Source organism: Lineus longissimus, chromosome 5 (genome assembly GCF_910592395.1).
Source record: "Lineus longissimus chromosome 5, tnLinLong1.2, whole genome shotgun sequence".
NCBI lineage: Eukaryota > Metazoa > Nemertea > Pilidiophora > Heteronemertea > Lineidae > Lineus > Lineus longissimus.
In genome coordinates this window covers 3,203,873-3,225,258 of record NC_088312.1, presented here as the reverse complement: position 1 = coordinate 3,225,258, position 21,386 = coordinate 3,203,873, and the positions used below count along the sequence as shown (strand labels likewise).

General features: G+C 40.0%; 1 protein-coding gene across 12 annotated transcripts in view; it reads left to right on the top strand.

Annotated features, from left to right (window-relative positions):
• The window catches only part of LOC135487999 (dystrophin-like), a 224,721-nt gene that overhangs the window by 75,254 nt on the left and 128,081 nt on the right, over positions 1-21,386 (top strand). For 11 of the 12 annotated variants that reach the window (XM_064772341.1, XM_064772342.1, XM_064772338.1 and 8 more), the window contains 10 exons: positions 12,811-13,299; positions 16,812-16,984; positions 17,157-17,307; positions 17,727-17,902; positions 18,098-18,242; positions 18,516-18,665; positions 18,817-19,005; positions 19,148-19,373; positions 19,560-19,732; positions 20,306-20,428. In XM_064772341.1, coding sequence (XP_064628411.1) covers positions 12,811-13,299; positions 16,812-16,984; positions 17,157-17,307; positions 17,727-17,902; positions 18,098-18,242; positions 18,516-18,665; positions 18,817-19,005; positions 19,148-19,373; positions 19,560-19,732; positions 20,306-20,428 — 1,995 coding nt within the window. The remainder of the gene's footprint in view (positions 1-12,810; positions 13,300-16,811; positions 16,985-17,156; positions 17,308-17,726; positions 17,903-18,097; positions 18,243-18,515; positions 18,666-18,816; positions 19,006-19,147; positions 19,374-19,559; positions 19,733-20,305; positions 20,429-21,386) is intronic. The other variant, XM_064772343.1, reaches the window with a different exon arrangement.

Here is a 21,386-nt window from a genome sequence, read left to right as displayed (position 1 = left end):
TCTGATCGAAACCCGTGGCATTTTCAACATGACTGAAAACCACTGCTTTATGACTGGTGAGATTAAGACTTGATGGCAGTGTAAAGCAGTGGTAATTGCAGTCAAATTCAGTGTTAAATATCACCCATAATGCAACCTGAGACAGGAAGCTCGTAAGTTTGAATTTGATAGTCAAACATTCAAGAAATCATGGTACCTCTTCATATTTCTCGATATTTACCCGAATTTCAATATGAGAAGAGGGGAGTTTTAGTCAGTTTGAATTGGAACACATAAGGAGCCAAATGAATGCAAAAACGGTAATCTCGACAGACACTGAAGTTGTATTTTCAGCAAATCAAGAAGGCTGTATAGGCCCTATAGGTGTTGTAATGCATGCATACACTGCAAGATATCTGCATGTATCTTCATGCATCTACTGTAGGCCCTATAGGTGTTAATTGTAATGTATGCATACATTGCAAATTATCTGCATGGGAGCTCAATACACATCAATCAGTAGATCATTATTCTACAGGCTGCGTGCAGTTACTTTATTTGGAAGTCAATTTGATCTAGCTTCAATCCCTGACATCACTGACAGTAGCTATGTGCCATGTGTCGTTTCAAGTAACCCCATCGTCTAGTAACCCCATCTGACCACTGTCATTATGACAAAGTTTGCAATGACGTAGGTCAAGGACGTGAATTTGTCATCTTTTTACTGTGTCACGTCATCATACAATGGCGATGTCCTCTATTTGTGCAGATGACGTCATCACTGCCATATTGGACGCAAACACACCGTCTAAAATAGGACAGCAAAAGTAACAGTTCGCTAGAAGTTTTTGCTTTTTCGAACAATTTCTTTGGTTGTCATCAGCACAGGGGGGTCACGTCCCCCAAACCTTTCTCGGCATCCGTGCCTGCATGCCATTAAATAAATTATTCATATTAACACTGAAAATGACTGCTCCCTCCAAGAGGTTTTGGAAATGGCAGTCAAAATCAGTGGTGTTTCAGTGTGGATTCAGTGTGCTGCGAAATATTTAAATTAACACTGAACCCCACTGCCAGCCCTGTGCATGATGCATAGTGGGGAGTCATTTTCAGTGTCAAAAGCAGTGGAAATCAGTCAGCCTAAATATTTAAATGAGCACTGCTTTTGACTGCCTTACCACTGATTTTGACTGTCTTACCACTGCTTATGACTCCCTACCCTCTATTTTTGATTGCTGTATAACTGTATGCTTTGGTATTGCGTGACTGAAAAACACTCCCTATGACTGCTTTCCACTGATTTCAACACTGCCATAAAAATGTGAGGTAACACTGCAACCTGACTGAATCCTGACTGATATCACACTGCTTTTCGGTGAGGGATGTCCTTTCCTTGAAATATTGCCTCTAGGCTTCTTGAGAACCAGTCCTCTCATGCCAATTTCTCTCTGTACAAAACAGGCAGTGGGAGAAATTGGATCCCAATTTAAAAAAGTCAATGAGGATAGATGAGTTTGTGACATGTGGTTTATTGATTCACGCTATTTTTGCTTCCCATCTATTGGACCATTCTCCTGAGAGCGCTGATGTTGTAGCATGGTATTGGTATGCAGCACTTGTAGTTTTGGCAGTGCGGTTGGCAGTTTGCATTAATTTTGGGAGGTGGTGTTTCAGACTCATGCCATCAATGATAATGAAATCAGATGTTCAGGATTCCTGCGACACACCTGAGAGGTCCCGGTTTGTGTTCGAGGGTAGTTCTAAAGTAAAGGAGGGGACAATCTCTCGGATTGCACATCCAGTAATGTAGATTTCCATATATTTTAAAACAGATTCCACCTCACTGCTTTACAAAATGGCCAAAAAAGAGGAATAATGTCAAAATGAGACTCATTGGCCAAGCCTTTTTCAATTGACATGTTGTCGACAGTTTTCCTTATTTTGATTTTGAAAGGTTTCAATATCTGTAAAGTCGTCTATCTTGTCTCGAATCTGGCCCAACAAGATGTTCTCTAACCATGATATATTCTGGTTGATACATCCATCATCCTATCATTAGGTTTCGTCATGTTCGACGATCGATTAAATGGCAATGATCACCCGTGTATCAAATTGGTCTACCATTATTCGGTCAGTTCAACTGTAATGGTTGTCAAGTCTGATACATATTGACAACAGAATTTATCATCCAAACCTGGACTAAGGGCCAGTTCTGGGGTCTTCGTTGGGGTCTTCGATGCAATATTGTGGACCAATGGAGCTTGCTGGCTTTGCCGCTGGATGAACACTAGAGAAATAGGTTCTGGTGCCAGAGTTTGTGGCAACTAGATACCTGAGAAAGTCTAGTGGCCCTCACTGAAGAAGATAGCACTATGATTTAACCAAATTAACTTGTTTCGAACAACCAGTTCTGGTTGAGTTTTGAACGTGCTTTATAAGGCGCCAACACCTTGCTTAAGTATGTCCTTCATCTCATGGTCACACCTAAGTTAAGTATTCATTATCCCATCATCAGGATTCATCATGTTTGTCTCCTACGATGATCGATTAAACGGCTGTGGGCAATCATGCGTCAAATTGACGTGTCGTGTCAATTGAACTGTTAAGGTTACCAACCTTGCCGTTGTCCATATTGATGGATGTGCACTTTGAGTAAGTCTCTTTGCACTGTTATGTTGATGTAATGGGAGAGTGAAACCGTCTTAAAGCTTCCCAGAAATAGTAAAGAGGATGTGGGTCATTGATTGTGAATCGGGATTGTAAACTCGTTCCGAAGAAAGATGATATTGCTTAATAGATCAGGATAGAAATGTTAGAGACTCTAAAAGTTCTGTACATGTAAATGGTGCCAAAAAATATCAAGTAGGATTACCTGTAAATGAAAAGATTAAAGAGCCCCAATCATCAAATAGATACCGTGATAATACTTTACTGGGCTCAATACACAAAGCTCATAGTCCTAAAACTAAGTCCTAAAACTTTAAGGACTATTCAAGAGAAAAAAGTGTCCCCACTCACACTCAGACCCTTTCCACATGCACAAATCACCATGCACAAATCCTCTCTTACAGAGAGTTGTAACCAATTAAACACTCATTACCACAGTACCAGTAGTTGGTAGACATGTCTACAGAGTAATATACATTGAAATAAAACTCACCTCAATCTTTATCTACAAAGAATTTAAATTTTAGTGGGACTCAAATATTTGGAAACATCCAAACATGGCCGACTTTTCCCTCCTTTTTTCACTGAGAAAGGTCAGCTGGTCCTGACTTATTAGCATATGGTGGGAAGTTGAAGCATTGATGTATAATATAAGACTTGAAGAAAATTCCCGTAACACTATGTGAGACTTGGTAGCTCAGTGGATAAGTTTATGTTCATGGATCCAAGGGTTCAGGTGACCCCAGATCAAATCTCATTGTGGGAGCCTTTTTTTCTCCTTTTTTTCCCATTTTTTTTCCCACACTGATTAAATCTTATGTTTTTTCCTGACTGGTTGATGTAAGAATGTGTCTGGCAAACATGATATTGATATGGCTAACATTGCAAACTGATTATGAGACTGGTCTTGGAAATGTTACTTGGCCACCTTAATTATTTTCTGATATTACTGATAGTATAAAGCCATAAAAGCGCTATCGTTGGTCGGGGTTCACCCCATATCTGAGGGTGAACAGTCTGTGTATAAACCAGGAGGCATTGGTGAACTAACGTATCAAGGAAGTTCTGGTGACCCTCACTTTGAGATTTGCCTCAACCTATGTGGGTTGGTCGGAGATCAGCCACGGGTTATCCGAAAGCAATGAGTTTCTGTCTTGGTGGCTCATGGTTTAAGTTCTGTGCCTTAGTGCTCAGTATCAATTGTCATTTTAAAAGGTAACCCTTATCTCTGAACATAAGAGGATGTTTCTTTCAATACTTTCCCAATAGGTTAAGCTTTTCGAAGAAGATGGAGCCAAGGATGAAGCTTATTATTGAAATATGCCGGTGTTTTGTGTGTGGGACATGCTCTTCAAATGGATTATTAAGGCAATGACCTGCTGCTTTTCAGTACTCTTAAAAGGTAGAGGATGATAACCAAAGCGATCTGAAAGATGGCCTGAGAAACAGCCATAAGACATATTGAAAATTGTGAAGATGAGCCAAGTCAATGGACCTAGTATGTCTGTAGCTAACAAAGACAGGCTGGAGCCCCAGGATCAGGAATACGAATAGCCCACAGCTTGTAGGATGAATTGACTATGACCATGGGGTTTTTCCCCTTCACCACTGATGATAAGATATCACCCGCAACCACTAGGAATGACAAGCAACTGTAGCACATGTATTGAGCTTCTTTTGACTGTTCCAATTCCTGATCAGACACTTCCATCGTTTCCCATCTTCCTAATGAAGGGAAGCCAACACTAATCACCTTAACACGCCTAATGATAGCATCTCTACCAGGAGGCAACATTCGAAGGTTTGGCTAATTACATGTACTCGCCTGTCCCATGGCAATACCTGGGGTAGTACATGTGGATTTGGCATAACCTTAAAAGTTGATACCTTCAGTACAGACTAGTTATCTCTTTTGTAAAGCCTTTGTCACAGGATATCAATAATCATAATGGAAAATGTGTTGAGTCTCATTTTGATCAGGCAACCAAGGACTGCTAGGTAAAATATGATAGCAAATGTTCACTATGAGCCCTTTAGAATAGAAATTGATACCTTTCCGTAGGTCCTTAGTTGTCTAATCAAGAACAGTCAAGTAGACCTGAACTATGTCCAAAACCCTCGAGTTTGGAGAGCAATGTCGGTCTAACTGAGTACTCTGGTTAGACAACCAAGAACCACCAGCTCAGTATTACTTCCTTAAACCATAGCTACCATCAACATGATCAAAGCCTTCATTTTCTTGAATCAACTTTACTGATAGCATCTTCGGTACTACTATAGATATTGAGTTTCATCTTAGGACCTTATTAGCACCAACATTGGCGGCCTTCTTTTATTGGAGACTGGATGACCTTTTCCTCAAACGGATGAGGATCATGGTTGGAGGTGAACTTTATTCTCATGGCTGCTGTGTTTCAGTACCGCCCTCACCAAAGAGATTTCCCACCCACCACTATTACAAAGTCTTGTCAGTCTATTAACCTTTATTGGAAACATCCCCAGCAATACCATCAGGTATTGCCTTTTTGTACTCAAACCCTGCTACTGGCTTCAGCTTCAATCATCGAGGGCCAAATGAACTTTACCTCTGTCAGACGAGACAAGGATTATGTGGTTGAGTCGGATATCAGTTCAGCAGTGCGGTAATTGATGATTATGTGACAAATGCCACAACCAGAGATATGGTAATGGTCATTGAGATCATAAAGTAAACAACTGGCACATCCTTCTTCTCCATTATCGCCTCTGATGGTTACTGTAGGCGATGGCTGCTACCTGACCACTATTACAGGATAATATTAACTATGACTTCCTTCCATCGATTCCATTAAGATTTTCTGCTTTGCTCCGCTTTCAGTCAAATAGTGCAGCAGAATACCATGACCAATAGGCTCATAGTTCCTTCTTAACAAAAATATGGTAAAACCTGTCCTTTCCAGCCACAAAAGTATCTACCTTCCTTCCCTGATATAACCTTGCTTCCCTGGTCACATACACAATCAATGAACTGTTTTGTCCAATGTCTTTGTCATTTCTTCTTGATAAATCATGGTCAGATGTGTCCTTTGGGAGCGCAGAAACAACCGTAACTCCCTGGTTGCAGTTCTGCCTTCTCAACCAGTCATTGAGCTGCTTTGCCATTCCTTCTAAATAAAATATCATGAATGTGCCCTTTGGGGCCACAAAAGCAACGGTATACTCGCCTGGTCACTGGTGATTCTTATGCCATGACTGATCCACATATGAATATTTGAACTAAAATGCTTAGGTTTCCTTGGTGATGGTAAAGGTTGGCTGAATCCTGCGACAAAATGGTTAATACATCAACGGTTCATATTTATATGATTAATACCTTATCGGGTCTGCTCTATCCTCAGACATGAAAATCATCTCAGCCGAATTGTATATCTTTAAAAGTGATTGTGGTCATTTATGCAGTCTGCATCTCTAATCTATACTTGGTACTGGGTAAAAAATGTTTCCTTTAAAAGTTCTCTCAAACTGTCAGAATATAATGTCACACCAACAAGACAGGCTCACATCAGAAATGTTGGAAGTTCATCCTTGGAATTAAGAGAAAAACTGAGCTGCACAACGTTTTGAGTTAAGAAGATTGCCAATTGCATTCTTAATAGTTTGATGAGGAATTGGCGTAAAAGAGTTTACTGAGAGTTATTACTGTGTTGTAGTGAACGAAAGACCTTGTGGAAAAGTCATGCAACTGCTAAGTGATGAATTTGACGAATTGATCGGCTTATTTATTCGGCAAATTTTTGCAGCAAAATAGATCAGATCAGTATTGGATCAGTTGTATAGTTGTCAAGGTAATAAGTTCCTTACGAATTTCCTGTCGCTCGCTGTGAAAATATCTCGATGGATGGAGGTACTGTTACATTCCCACGAAAGCTGTTTACCCTGATTTCATAGAGTGGTGTAATGACCATTGGACCTCGATGAATCGTGGGAAGCCGATCCATCATGATGGCTACCAGAGCCAAAGCGATTGTGTTGAGGAGCCATCAGGAAGCAGATAAACATCATCATGGCAAAAATAACCGAAACTGCAACTGGTTGAATATAGAATCTTTAGCAGCCTGAATTGCCAGATGAGCATCTTGTTGTAGATATTTTGAAGACCCTACTGATTGACACCAAAATATTGATAGAATTCACCATTTTGCTGGACTCACCGGGTTGTGAGCCCCACTACACCCCACAACCACCACCAAGGACATCAATGTGGGGTCTTTTTGTAGGGTGACATCAAGACAGTATCCTTTCCCTCTTACCATTGAATTCCCTTCTGCTGCGCAAATGGATGTCTGTCTAGAGTCATTGGAGTGGTCTGCTCAGAATTCAAGAAGGGGTGTAATGGGCCTGATGAATTGTGGAGAGCCATTACCTCAAGAGGACAATTTGTGTCCTGATCATTTGATGAGTAGACTAAAGTAAGTGGTTGCTTGAGGATCCATTGCAGGGTGGGGAAATGAAGAACCCTCTCTTGTCTTGATAGCAAAATGGTTTATAAGTTAATATAGTTGCTTTCTTTGCTTTCCTTAAGATGATAATCTAATGCTTTAGCAAGTTAAGTAAACTCCCTTTGTGAACACTGTCTGCAAAATCATTTTGTTGTTGTTGTGCAAAGATACAGTGTTTGTTTAGCCATGTTTAGGTTTTGGCCAGTCTACATATTCAATAGTAAATATTTTGTAAAAAATATGATTCTCTCAAACAAAAAATGAGTCGAAAGAACAAATTACCCCACTTACACTGTCTATGATATACTGCTTTTACAAATTCAGTCGAGTCATTTTTGCTGAAAATCATTTCTTCGTGGCATATTGATTTCCTCCAATATAAATGACACGGACTGAATATTCCTAGATTGTGATGAAGGGTGATTATTTTCACGTTTGTCTTGGAGACATGGGTGGTAGCCGGTGTATTAACGGTTTGAAATACATGATGGATGTCGTTATCATGCACGATTTACCACCCTGATAATGGAATAGCTTATGCATCAGAAAGTTCACTGATGGCATGGTAGTGTGGTAGAAATTGTCCTGGTTTGGGAGTCGAGGGAATTTTTGCCAAAATTAAATGCTTATAAAATTTGGGCAATGATGACCAGTTGTGTAGTTTCCTGCATTGCATTTGAAAACATATTCATTGGTCTGAATTGAATAGGTACCCAGTTCCTCCAGTTAAGGCTGGCAGTTGTGGCTAAGAACAAAACAAACTTCCCTGCACTGCTCATCTCACCTGATGTTGCTTGAAAACAAGTTATGAATATCGTTCATAAAAAAAGTCGCCATACATCTGCTATCGATAGACAATCCAATTATCGCTTCTGAAAAGAAACAGTCCTTGCCAATATTGTAATAACTGTAAGAGCAAAACAGATAACAGAGTCATAACAGATTTATATTTGGTTGAGTGTAGAAAGTGCAACTGTAGCCACTCTAATACAGGCACCCCTGAGATTGACAAATATTATCCTTACAATGTTAGAGACAGCTCTCAGTGGTCAAGACGGGGATCTTTGCTGGCTGAGAATATGGTAGTGCATAACGCACTTATATTTCCGATAAAGACAGCTCGGTGAATTACGTCTGCTTCTTTCATACAAGAGAAGAAAGAGCTCGCTGTATCAAAAGCCTGCCTCTGACATTTCTATGTATGTAATACAGGCAATCCTTTCGTTGTGCAGTATGGCCATAACTTAAGGTGTGGTTTCTATCCGAGTTGGACAAAGGTTTCATCCTTCAATTCATTTGCCTTCATTCATCAAACTATCTTACAGCTCGAGATCAGCTAGGTCGTAGAGAAGTGCAGTATGCCCTTTACGGTTGTAGAATGCCAAGGAGGGCTTTGTTCCATTATAAGCCAATTCCATTGAACATTGTTGGTTTGAAAGTAAATTGTTGGTTTCAATGCTGCTCATATTGATGCCTTCATCGTCATGTATTCATGACTGTATACTTTACTGACAGTCGATAACATATAAGCCTTCTTCTTGGATGAGAATACTTGGAGAGCTATTGCTCTAATGGACCAGTTGATCTAATGGATAGCTTTACATGTATTTCCGATTGCAACAGCTGTCCTTAAAGTTTGCAAGTTCGCCTGCGGAGAACATGGCATGCTCGAAGGTGTAAGCCATTCTCATGGAATGTTCAAGTCACAAATTGATTCCCTTTCGTTGATTATTAAATAATGGACAGAAGTGTTCACGGAATAGATATCGATTTTTCAGTGAGGCAGCCGAAGGCGAATTTCTATAAAACTCTTCAAGGGTAGCTAATGGGTTATAAAATTTGAAACGAGACTTGAGTTTCAGTCTGAATAGACCTGCAGGGCGTCAGGAGAATTCTATTTCTTGAGGTTGAGGGTCGTATATAGCTAGCTAATGAGATGTCTTGCAGTCATCTAAAAGGGCAGTATCATTCCTGTTGCTCTCAAATTTTGAGATGAACTACACAGCCTTGGAATACCTTCAGAGACATGGAGGAATCTTGTTCAGCATTACAAGATGTTAAACCAGCAAGTTCAGCTTTTCCTCCAGCTGCTCCACAGGCATTGCATGTTCCCTGAGGTTCTGACAACATTTACTCAGTCTTTGCTGGAATGACCACCAAACCAGATGCTTATCTCGATGGAGTAATTCTAGTCAGGTTTTTACGCACGAGGTTTTTCTCCTACTCGTGTATAACAGATCTTTCACCGTTAATGAGATTGGTTTTGTCCACTTAAAAAATGAGTCACAACATAAATTTTGCTTGTGATTTTTTCCCTTGAACTCTTCACCCTGAAGAACACCACATTTGAAAGGTTTTTGATTAGAATCATTATCATGCCTTCCCACTTCATTCCCAAAGATAAGGAAGTCTGACAAATTCTCCGAACACGCTGGGGGTCCATGACTTGTTTAAGAAACTTAGACCAATACACTGTGGACATTTGAAACATGTAAGATTATACACTGGAGAATATTTCTTCGCCCAAACACTTCCCATGGATAATTCTAACTTTTTTGTGTGTGACCACTCAAGGTAGGGCAAATATTTTGATCAAATATTTTTTGCTTTGGATTTGCTTTCAAATTAAGTGCTGTTGTTTGGTCCAACTACATAGTGTAAGTTAAATTTGATCTTCTCCTCTTGACAGAAAATAAATTGACCTGTCAAATATCGTATTAGTGCATGACTTCAAAGGTTAATTGGGTTAAGAAGGTAATTTTATATAAGACTTTCTTTTCTTGCCTTTTGGTGTGTGATTTGAATCAATATTAGATTGATCTAAATCTCAATTTACGGATTGGATAAAAAAATCACAACAGGAATAGAACAGCATTACTGATAACATGGTTGCATGGTGGTCTGCCTATGATACCTGTTGCCAGCATACAAATTCGATGTGGTTATCCTTGGTTAGGATAAATATTAGACAGTGATGAGTGGGGATGACAGGATGTGACACAGGAATAGCCACTAATTCTGAAGGTGTGAAGGTGGACGACTCATCCAGGTAGATCTTTAGCGCACAATACAATAATGCATTGCATGATGTAATGTGAGAACTTCTTCTTGTGGAGCTCAAGCAGGAAACGGCAAGGTCATCTGTTCTTCTCCACTATCCATAGAGAAGACTCAGTCTCTCAGAGCTGTACATACATCACCATATAGTACTTGCGTTGGAACTTATTCTGAAGAATCCATGCTCAATCGGATTATGTCATGCAGAAGGCATTATAAAGACATCCAGTAAAGGCAGATGAGCTTCCAGAGATTCACCGGCTTAATAATTCTAAGAGAGTCTCATATCCTTAACATTTTGGTATTAAGCAATTAAGAATACCTCTGTAAGAAGTTGGTGCACTACTTGTGCTGGGGCATCAGATATGCCTTTTGTAGGTACCTTTTGGTAATGTTCGTAACTGGAGTCTGTATTGTGATTTTGGTCCTTATTAATTATCAGCTTGTGAAATTTTCTTAGCGGAGGTGTATTTTGATGTAATGAAGCAAATTTTATCTGATATGAAACTGGCTCTGAATCAAAGTCCCCAAGTTTATGCAATTTGGTTATTCCTCAAAATCATTTTTCCCAATCTGAGATGTTATTCAATGCGACAGGAAATGATTTCATAAGATCCTGCTTCAATCACTATATTCAAAGGCTTTGATTTACCTATCTAAATGAGATTCTGTGCTCAGAAAAAAATTGTCATTTCATTTCTCTTTGATGTGGCTAATGATGTTGGGGTATTCTTATTATTGTTTATCTTCAGACTTGGGCACTGTTTCACGCTTGGGGGTCTCAGCTCAGACTGGCTTGAACATTTTCATTTATTTCTGTTTTGGGTTGATAGTTGTCCAAATCTTGTGTTTTTTTGGCAATTCCATCTGTTGGTTACGTGCCGTGTCAACAGTAAGGCCAAATAGTCTGAGGATGCCAGGTCATTTTGAAAAGATGGAAGCACTTGCCCGGTTTTTCTACACACGGCCCCATTTGCCCTTGGGCTCTGGAAGCATACCTTGAAAAAGCGATAACAATTATTGTCGGTCATTGTCACTCTCTCAATTAAAATGGATTAAAAGCAAAAACAATTCCTTTCATTTAAGTTCATTTGGTGAAGCTTATTTGTTTCCTACTGCTTCTTGGGTTACCATGGTAACTGATGGAAGGATGGTTTAAGTGATAATTGAAAATTGAAAATGGTTTTAGTCCTTCAAGCAAGGAGGAAATTACCTTTCTGGAAGCCTGAATTGCAAGGTAGGATCCCTCTCTTAATCCACCGGTGAAAGTTGTCTGATGTCCTCTGCCACTGCAAAAACAACACAGGACAAATTGGCGTCGTATATCTCCGCAAGAACATTCAGATCCATGAACCAGGTACACTAAGATGATTGATTTTTTATGGATCCCGAATATCTCGGAAAAGCTCTGGTCAATATGGCTTACATTATCCAGCCTTGAGGAAAGGTTGACATTTGTGACATTACCGGCAATCGAAGCGAGCTCGATCCTTATGGCACGTTTGCTTTTGTGGTTCGGTTTGACTAATTGAGGCGATATGGTTTGTACTGATTGCCCTTTTAATGGCTGGAGCCAAAGACTGGCCTCCGAGTGTGTATACCAGTAATGAACTTAAATCAAAGTTGACTTGTTGGAGACTTCTTATGGCCACTGGTAACATGTGGCCAAATGAGAGTCAAACTTTCTGTGACTGCTTGGAGCAATTGCTTGTTGAGAGCAAGAACTGCTTTCAAGCAATGAACAACACCAATAATGCCTCAGTCCTTTAATTGATGTTCTTAGCCTTGCTTGTATCTTGTAGAGCAGAAAAAAGCAGATCCAGGTGACACTCTAAGTTAGGATCTTCCTCCTCTACTTTTTGAGGAGAAATAGATTGCCTGAAAACCATGATCTTCTTTCTAATGGTCAATAAATACAGACCATCCAAGGACCTGAAAAAACAGCACCATCTGTCATATCAGTGCCTTAGGTCCTATGTACTCAAAGAAGACCCAAGCCGAAGATAGAACGCTGATGTCATCTCTGTATGTCGGACTATTCTAGGTATAGCCATAAAACAACATCATCTGTGATCTTTGCATGGAACACTAGTGTCATCACCAAGTGATCTAAGAGAGTTCTTCTGCTGTTTTCTCGTGGTATCTTTCCATTGAGCCGTCCAGAAAAAACAGCGCCACCTGCCATATTAGCGCCTATGGTCTTGAGCCTTTCTTAAGATAGAATGCTGGTGTCATCATCGTGTGATCTATAACGTGTTCTTCTGCTGCCTACGCCATGGTGTAAAAACATCTGCTTTTCTTGGGATGGTATATGTCTTTGCCACCTACTTCAATAATGGTACACCGGGCTGAGGAGAAGTGTTTTGGCCAAATCTTTGATGCAGCATATATATCAGTTTTCAGAGTGGTGATTATTTGCCTGCCTCATATCCTACTTTTTTTCACAAAACTTATGAGAAAACACAATGACTGTAGGGTGATACATGCTCAGTTTAGTTTCTCTGTAAGAATGTAGGTCCCTGATAAATGTTGATTGCTGGGGCTTATCTTTCATTGGTAATACAGGATATGGCGGGACACACAACTTCATCGCCTGGTCTTACCTATTTCGTTCTTTGAATACTTTCAGGCTCTCCAACAGGAACTGGACCAACACCAGAGTGAAATCGACAATATCAACCACCAAGCCGCTGAATTGAAAAACGCAGGTGCAGAAACAGCTGTCGAGGCCCGATTAATTAAACTGAACCGCCATTGGATGCACTTGCAGACTTTACTTACCCAACACCAGAGATCGCTAAAAATCAACCGAAACACTTCCCCATTGACGAAGACGTCAAATAACGATCTTCTTGACCCTCGCCATTTTACTAGTGACGATGACACTGAGGACTCCGAGGCACATTCCTTTGAGACGGTGATCACCCGCTCCTCTGTGACCTCTCTAACGCGAACTCTCATCATGAAGTATACGTTTACGACAAAGGTTCCCGCGCAGTTCCTCGAGGAGGCGAAGAGGCTCCTTTCTGATCTGAGTGACATTAGGAATCATCTTGGCTCGCCTGAAGTTAATGGACGGGAATTCGAGGAGTTTTCCAGGCATGAGGATTCTTTGAAGGTAGGTGTTGTTTTTGTGTAAAAATGAGTGATTTGCAAAGGTTGAGTCAAAATGAAAGTATTTCCATCTGGTAATTATGATTAAGGGGCATTCTCAGAATATGTTTCAGTAGGAAACTATCGCTTTTTGAATATTTGGAACTTTGTCTTTGTCATGTAGGTGTGTAGAGGCATGGATATTGAAATCTTATAAATTTGGCAACACCATTTTCGAGACATTCTGTAGTCTCCTTAATTTGGAAACACATGATCTGTCAAACAAGGCACGGTCGTACATCAACATCATTCGGAAGAAGACTGGCACCAAGTCTGTACATACTTGATGACACCAATGTTTTTGGATCTTTATCTCGATTAAATATCTCCCAGTTAATGCACTCTTTCTACCGCTAGAGTAAACTATAAATTCCAGGAACTTCCTCTCACCCTATGGGGTGCACAATTGTTTAAGAACATTCAAATTCCGCTTTGTGGGTGATCGTACCCACATGTCACAAAAAAGAACGGTTGTCGAATTATGTTTTTCCATAGAAGAACAAACAATCATACTCATTTGTTTCTGAAAAGTACCCCCATATGACTCCTGGGCATGAGAATTCTTATTGGTTGTCTGGCTGGTTCCAAGAAGATCAATAATCATCTGTACCTCTTCTCTGATTAGTCAAAATAACCTTCGGCCAATTTGATAAGGTGTTTTCGCTTGCTGTTTGCCTGTCTAGTTTCTATTGGAACAGGAGCACAGTCTATTATCATGGTGAGGAACCCAGTCTATTTTCTCAGTGCGCTCCAGACTGCATGATAATGATATTGATCGACAATCTCTGGCAGATGGCAGTATTGGCTGATGTTAGCGTTTCTTGTCGTTATTGTACTTTCGTGGAATAAGGATAGATGGCGATGCAGTCGACTTAACCTTTTTCTAAAGGATTCTGTACGATAAGAAGCTTCAATCAGGAAACAAAAGATGTTCTATGGAGTATTTGGGGATGATGCAATTTATCAAATTGGAGAATTATTGCTCTTATCAAGTTCTCAAATGTACTTTGGGATAGTCAATAGTCTAATGATCCTGTATAGAGTTTCAGGATGCGTTGTATCTGATTTCTTATTGTTCGCCTCATGTTTGGAAATCACGTTTAGGGTAACAACAGACTATCCTGTCTCTTAAGACAAGTGTCGATGTTCTTTTAGCCATGTTTGTGTAATCCCACTCTACCGGTCTTTGAGTACCTCATGAGCTCTTCGAGAATATTGGAGGCTTTTAGGATCATCCCCATGTTGTCTTTGATGCTGAATATCAGCATCAACTAGATCACCGATTAATGGGAATGGCTGTATGCTCGGGTCTATTTTCTGCTCGTCCGGGATGAGACGACAATGACATGTTTGGTTTTGATCATTGGCATCATTTCCTGAAGTTCTGCACAACAAGGGATGTTACTTCTGAACTACTGTGTGGCATTTAAGGGCTTGTTTCATGTTATTTAATCGTTGTGTGGTTTCGTTTCTATGGCATCATTTTATGAAATGCGAAACTGTGGTAAAATTTACTTAATTGATGAATATTTTTTTAGGTTTCTCAGAATAAAATGCTACAGCACATTTTCTACCAAAACCGAGGAGAGGTTGACTTTGTTTGTCGCAGACCTGTAAATTTGTATGAACCTCAAAAATCGTCCAATCCTGCATAACTAGAGCTAGTTATCTGTAAAATCACTTTTAGTTTAGTCCCAAATTCCTCCTTAATATTGTTTGTCATTCTGATAAGGCTGACAGTAGGAAATTGATTTTACATGATATCATCCAGTTATCACCTGTACATTTCTCACTCGAGACTAGGCTATTTTATAGCCAAGTTAAGGTGAACTGGAGACATTTGCCTGGCAGTGCAGACAAAGGAGTCTAAATTAAAGGCTGATTGAAAAAAAATCAAATTTGATTTGGAAAAACAAATTTCTGGATAGGTTGATTTTGTCTAAAAAATGAGTCTCTAGGTCTCTTGTACCAGTTTTACCTGCATATGAGAGAAACATTGTTTTGTCACACAATGCAGTGATTATTATCACAGGTAGCAGCAACAAAAATCCTTGTTTGCTTGGTGTTCAAGAAACTTAGAAAAACCTCATCTCCATTTGCCTGTGACTAAAGTCATCTTCCATTGAACCGTCTAATTGGATTATTTCATTAAAGCATGTCATCCATCCACGAGGATATTTAAACAAGATTATCTAATCAAGTCCGAGTATCAAATCTCCTTCATCAGCAGACTCATTTAGCAAACCCGGCCAAATCTTAGCCGATTTTTATTTCATGTACGTAAATGCCAGGCGCCATCATTTGAAGTTCGGAATACGTCATGTCTGCGTGTGCATATGATTTATAGTTTCCGTCTCCAAGTCATTAATAGTTTGTTTGTAAAATTATTTTTAGTGGTTAATCCCTGAGGATTTGTTTCGATTTGATTTAGCATTCATTGCTGGCTCATTCACTTTTGATCCGGCGTTTGATCACTTGACTTTGCAGCGAGTATCATCGGCAGCTGTTGAGTCACTGGTTTCAGATGTTACATTAATTCTAGGATGATCTTGTAGTTAGCGTATCAACCTTGATACAAAACAGGTTTGATATGAGTGGATAACCTCATGGGATTTCACCGGGTTTGATTTTGCATTCACTATGGAAGTTTGATGCAGCGTTTAATCACTTGACTTTATGCCGTGCATTTCAGTGTCAGCTGTTGAATCATCTGGTTCAGATATTACCATCTCAGATGCTGTAATAATTAGCACATCAAACGATTGATTTCCGAAATAGCTTCAAGTTATTCGCTGGATTGGGCCTTCTTAAATTTTCAATTTTCTTGCGAAATGTTGCTTTGAACGCTCGTTTTATCTTTTGTGGTATTTCTTCAACTGGGATTGTTAACTGCTCTGGATTGGCTAGTCGGTTTTGAAGTTGCTTGGATTCTTTAAAACCATTCTGAATCTTTGCTAGGATGCCCCTTAGGAGACACAATCAGTCTAATTTCTTTCAACCTTTACCGGTGAGTCCGATAGAAAGTTCACTTTGGCGTGTATTGAGTGTCCTCATAACGTATCTTGCTTTCAGAAAGAGTATACTTTTCTCTCTTACTGTCATTCATACCAACCAACTCACCCCCGGACTTGGTGTATGCTTGGCCAAACTACTCAACGAGTCAAGGGTTATAAACTCATTCTAGTCTTACCGATCTAACCATTACGTTTGTGCAGTACCTATGATTGGTTTCAGTGAGGTACAATTTTTTTTTTTTTTTTTTTTTTTTAAATTCTATCATGTATTAATGTTTTATTGTTTTATCATCAATTGTAAAGCGCTTAGAAGTTTTAACAACGTTAAGCACTATAAAAATGTTTTTAATAATAATAATAATAATTTCAGAGCTTTTCATTTTCAACTAAAATACCAGTTTCAAACAACCCATAGTCAAACCTTTCAGGTAGACTAAAAGGTTACAATCCTTACTCATTGCAGGCCATCAAGGAATCAATCGACAACATCCAACCCTCCGTGGAGGCTGCCACTGTCCATGGGGAGGAGGTGCGGTCGAATTGTAATGGGGAAGATTCCATGCAGATACGCCATTATGTCGACGCTATCCAAAATGAATGGGGCAAAGTGAATCGGGAATACAATGACAGGCATGGGTAAGGGTATCTAAATATGAAATATGCCTTTGGAGAATAGATCTGTTATGGATATGGACTGCTGGAAGTTTACTTGATTTTCTGTGAGTGTCACTAACTCCAACTCGACTGTAATGCAGAGTTGCCACAAAAAATCCAAAATATCATCACGTCATATCTCGTCCTCTTGCAGTCGACTATTGAAAGCCCTAGAGCAGTGGCGGCAGTTCCACTGTGACATGAAGGATATGACATCATGGTTATCAGATGCGGAAGATCTCCTGATCAGAAGTCGGCGTGATGATGGTTCCTTGGACATGGAGGTTGCACAAGTACACCAAAAGGTGAGAGTCAAGGTTATAGCTGGAACGTTTGTTTCATCTGATGGCAGGGTGGTATATTAACTGCTTTTACAAATTTTACTGTTCTTCCACACTGAGATATCTTGCAAGTACAGAAAAAAATGACAAACTTGTAACACTTTTGATCTTATTGGGTTTCAGTTAAGAAGCTGGGAAACATTTTGAGCAAGTGCCAGCAACCAATTTGATTAAGATGATAATGTTGCCTCATAATAACCAAATTTCTAGGAAATTCTTCTTCAGATGATTAACTCAATTCATCTTAAAGTTGTGCGTTATCCCGATACTCGAATCACATGCATTAGACCTTTAGTTTGCATAATTCTTGGAATTCATTTCTATATGCTGTTCCGTGAAGAACACTTTATGCTTTGTAAGTATCTTGACTTATCAAATTGCAGGATCTCGAAAATGGAGTCCGCATCCACCAAAGGACAGTCAGCAACCTGAACACCACTGGTAGTGAAATCATCAAAAAGTCGACCTCGCCTGATGCTAGCCTGTTGACCGAGAAACTTGAGTCGGTTAACCGGAGATGGAGGCTGGTCTGCTCTGAGGTGTCAGACAGGAAGATTAGGTATGAAAAATATGCTACCATGTGAAGGCAATGGTAAAAGGTATTTTGCTGAAAGGCCAACATCCACCTGACTTGGATTATATTTGGTCTGATAGCAATGAAATGCAATGAAAATGCTGGGATGACTTTAGAAATGAACTAAACTTATCATGCTAGATATGCAAACGTGGTACTGTAGCATCTTTATTGTTTCAGACTTGAGGATTTGTCGCAGATTCATGACTTCCAGGCTGCGTCGCAGGACCTGTCCTACTGGTTGGATGAGACAGAGAGCGTCGCCACTGCTGCCCTGAGGCCGGCTGATGATGACTTCTTGGAGGATATGCTGGAGAAAGTGAAGGTAGATTTACTTAGAAAACTTACACTGTCCGTAAATCTACATCAGATACCTTATAGCTGATGTCTAGAGGATTTGCTAAAAAAATTGATTACGGTGTTCTTGGTAAAAGGTCCAAGACCTTGATAGCTAGGTCAACTCTCAAAGGAAGGGAATTGGGAAGGCAAAGGGGAACCCCACACAATTCACCCTTTTGAGAAGGTAACCGTACTTTTGATGAAGGTTCGACGCCAGCCTATATCTCCAGATCCCAATCACCACTTTCGTCTTCTTCAGGATCGCCAGGCTGACCTGACCAGAAAGCTGCATGCCCTGCAGGATGTGAATGACATGGGCCAGAGACTTCTTGGTCAGCGTATCCTGGCCAAGGCTGACAGGGATAAGATCCAACGTGAGATCAATAATGTCCACAATCGCTGGAACGCGGTGAGTATACAATGATGCCAACCCCCTTTATGTTATACTTTAGTCGTGGCTGCGTTCAAGCTATAAAGATCTCCAAGACGTATTTTCTGCTCTAAAGCTTAGAAGTGTTGTAATTTCTCATCGGCATAATAATCAACCACCTTCCTTCCAGATCTCTATGTCACTCGAAGAGAAGCGCCATATCTTAGAGGAAGTGCTCCACCGCTGCCATAACTTCCTCAACGACCTCGACAAGCTACATATCTGGACGGAAACGACCAAGGAGTTTCTAGAAACTCAAGGTCATGTCTCATCTCCTACCTCTGATAGCAGTCAGGATGCTGTTATTGTGGATCCAAAGGTAGGTGGATGGTGAAAATGTCCTTGTATCGCCATCCAAATTCATTGATTTGAGAATCACGGAATATTTTATGTTGAAAATTTTTCAGATAATGAATGAACAAAAGTAACTGATGAAAGTCCGGGATTTTTTTCTGCTTTAGACAATGCAAGATGCCATCAAAGAGCACCAGGCTGACTTAGAGACCGTCAACACTTCATATCGTCAACTGTCCGAGGAGTCAAGGAAATATGGTGTGATGATGCCCGATAACATCCAACAGAAAATCACCAAGCTGAACGAAGACTGGCCTGTGGTATGTGACCTTGCTGCCAGGATGAAACCACCATCTGAATATAATCTACAGGCTGAAGCTGCCCTCAGATTTGGTAAGTAGTTTCCACTTGCTGGTATTTCTGGTATCATTAAATGGAACTTCTCACCAACATCCTGAAATGACAATTCAATAGATGAACATTGGGCACTTGCTCTCTGACTTAGATACTTGTCAAACTTGTGTCAGATTATACCACAGTTGCAGAACGACAAATTTCATTTCTCTTTCTTTATTTTAGAACAAATCCAGAGTTTGGCGAGCGCTCCGGAGCCAGAGTCACCATGGCCTGATCTGGATAAGGCAGTGGCAGAAATCAAGGACTGGCTCCTCCTGGTCCAACACCTGTTCAAGTCCCAGCATGTTGTAGTGGGGGATATTGATGATATAGAGGAAGCTGTGGCGAAACAAAAGGTTGGTATCGTGATCTGAATAGTTTTGATGTATTTTAGATGCATTAAGTGGACTTGTTTTGTTTTAGCTTGTAAATAGGTTAGACATTGTTAGGGAACAAAATCACTAAAATACTGATCATTGTAACCTTTTTGCTGGACATCTGAAATATAGAATTGAAGGTTTCTCTTGCACCAGCTTGTTCTTGACCAATAAAGTTTTGGCTCTCATCAAACCTGCTTTTGGCCCCCTCAGTGAAAACCCTTCAGTACTGCAAAATGATCCGAGATGGCATTGCTGTTGATACACCTTGTAAATTCTATCTCGAGAGGGAAGGCAGCAGTCTGTTGCCATCAATAGATGGAGGAGGTTTTGGTTTGATTGATGAAATCAATATCTCGTCAAGTTAGTATCAAGGGCATTCTGGTTGGTAGCAGCTTTGCTCAAAGGCAGGCAATGTGGTCCAGAGTTTATTGGTTTGGGGTTCCGCCCAAGAGTGATACTAAAATAATTTACTTTAGTTTTTTTTGCATGACAGTATTTGTCCATTTATGTCACCGTCCATTGTACATATGCATGTTCTGTCCATTGCAGCATGAGCTTATCCGCGTCCTGTCCACCTCGTGCGTGAATCTGTTGCAGGATGACCCTGCTGATTCACTCGGAGACGTCGAGGTCTTAGTTAAAGAGATGCAGACCTTGACCTTTGAGTTGCAGGTGATGACCTTGAAGGCTTTGTTTTGGCGGTTGATTGTTTCTCTGTTGTTTGGTGTTAGACATTTTGGGCAGAACTCACGTGGCTGTTTCAGACTAAACAAGGCCTTTCTATTGAAGATGCCAATTTCAAGCCTATGTATAGAGACTATGCAGGACATCAGTAGGATGGGGATTCTTGATGTCAGTCTGTACCCTGTATTTCGCTGATGTCACCAACAGTCTCTATATCAACCATGAATCAGCATTTTCAGTAGACCTGATTTGGTTTGAACGTTTCTTGTGAATTCCACCCTGTCTGTTGTTGGATTTAAACCCGGCTGAGGGTATTTTTTTCCGAAATTATCGACTTTCTTGTCGTGTTTAAACTTTATTGACTTGCCTTAAAATACCTGAAAAATGTACCCATTGCTCATTTATAAAGGAAAAATGCTAAATGAAAGAATTTTCAGAAATAATGCAGTCAACAGGTAAAGAGAAACAGTTTAACCTCAGGCACGATGCTTGATTTTTCTCCTCCCATGTCCCCTAATTGATATAACTTTGTCTGCTTTCCTAATGGGTAAGGTATTCAAAAACAAAAGCCTTAAATAAGCCTTGTTTAGTCCAAGTATAGTCCATTCCTCTCTAACATGATCAAAGAATCCCCAGGTTGCTTTCCTTTAGTTTTCATCTCTGTTGTCAAGATAGTCACATGATAAGGTATATTTGAATCTTCCTAAACATTTTATTGGAGGTTGGAAGATCCTCTTACGTTATCATTGACAAAAATACTTGAGGACAAAGTTAAACACCAGCACTGGGGACCCAGCTAGCAACTGATGAAAATTTGCCCGAGTCATGCAACTAAAGCCAGCAGTGTTTTTGAAATTTGTCAAAATAGACCTATAGTTAAACAAAACCAATTCTAGTTATGGTAATGTATAACAATAAAATACTCTCAGCCCTTCATTGGTAACAC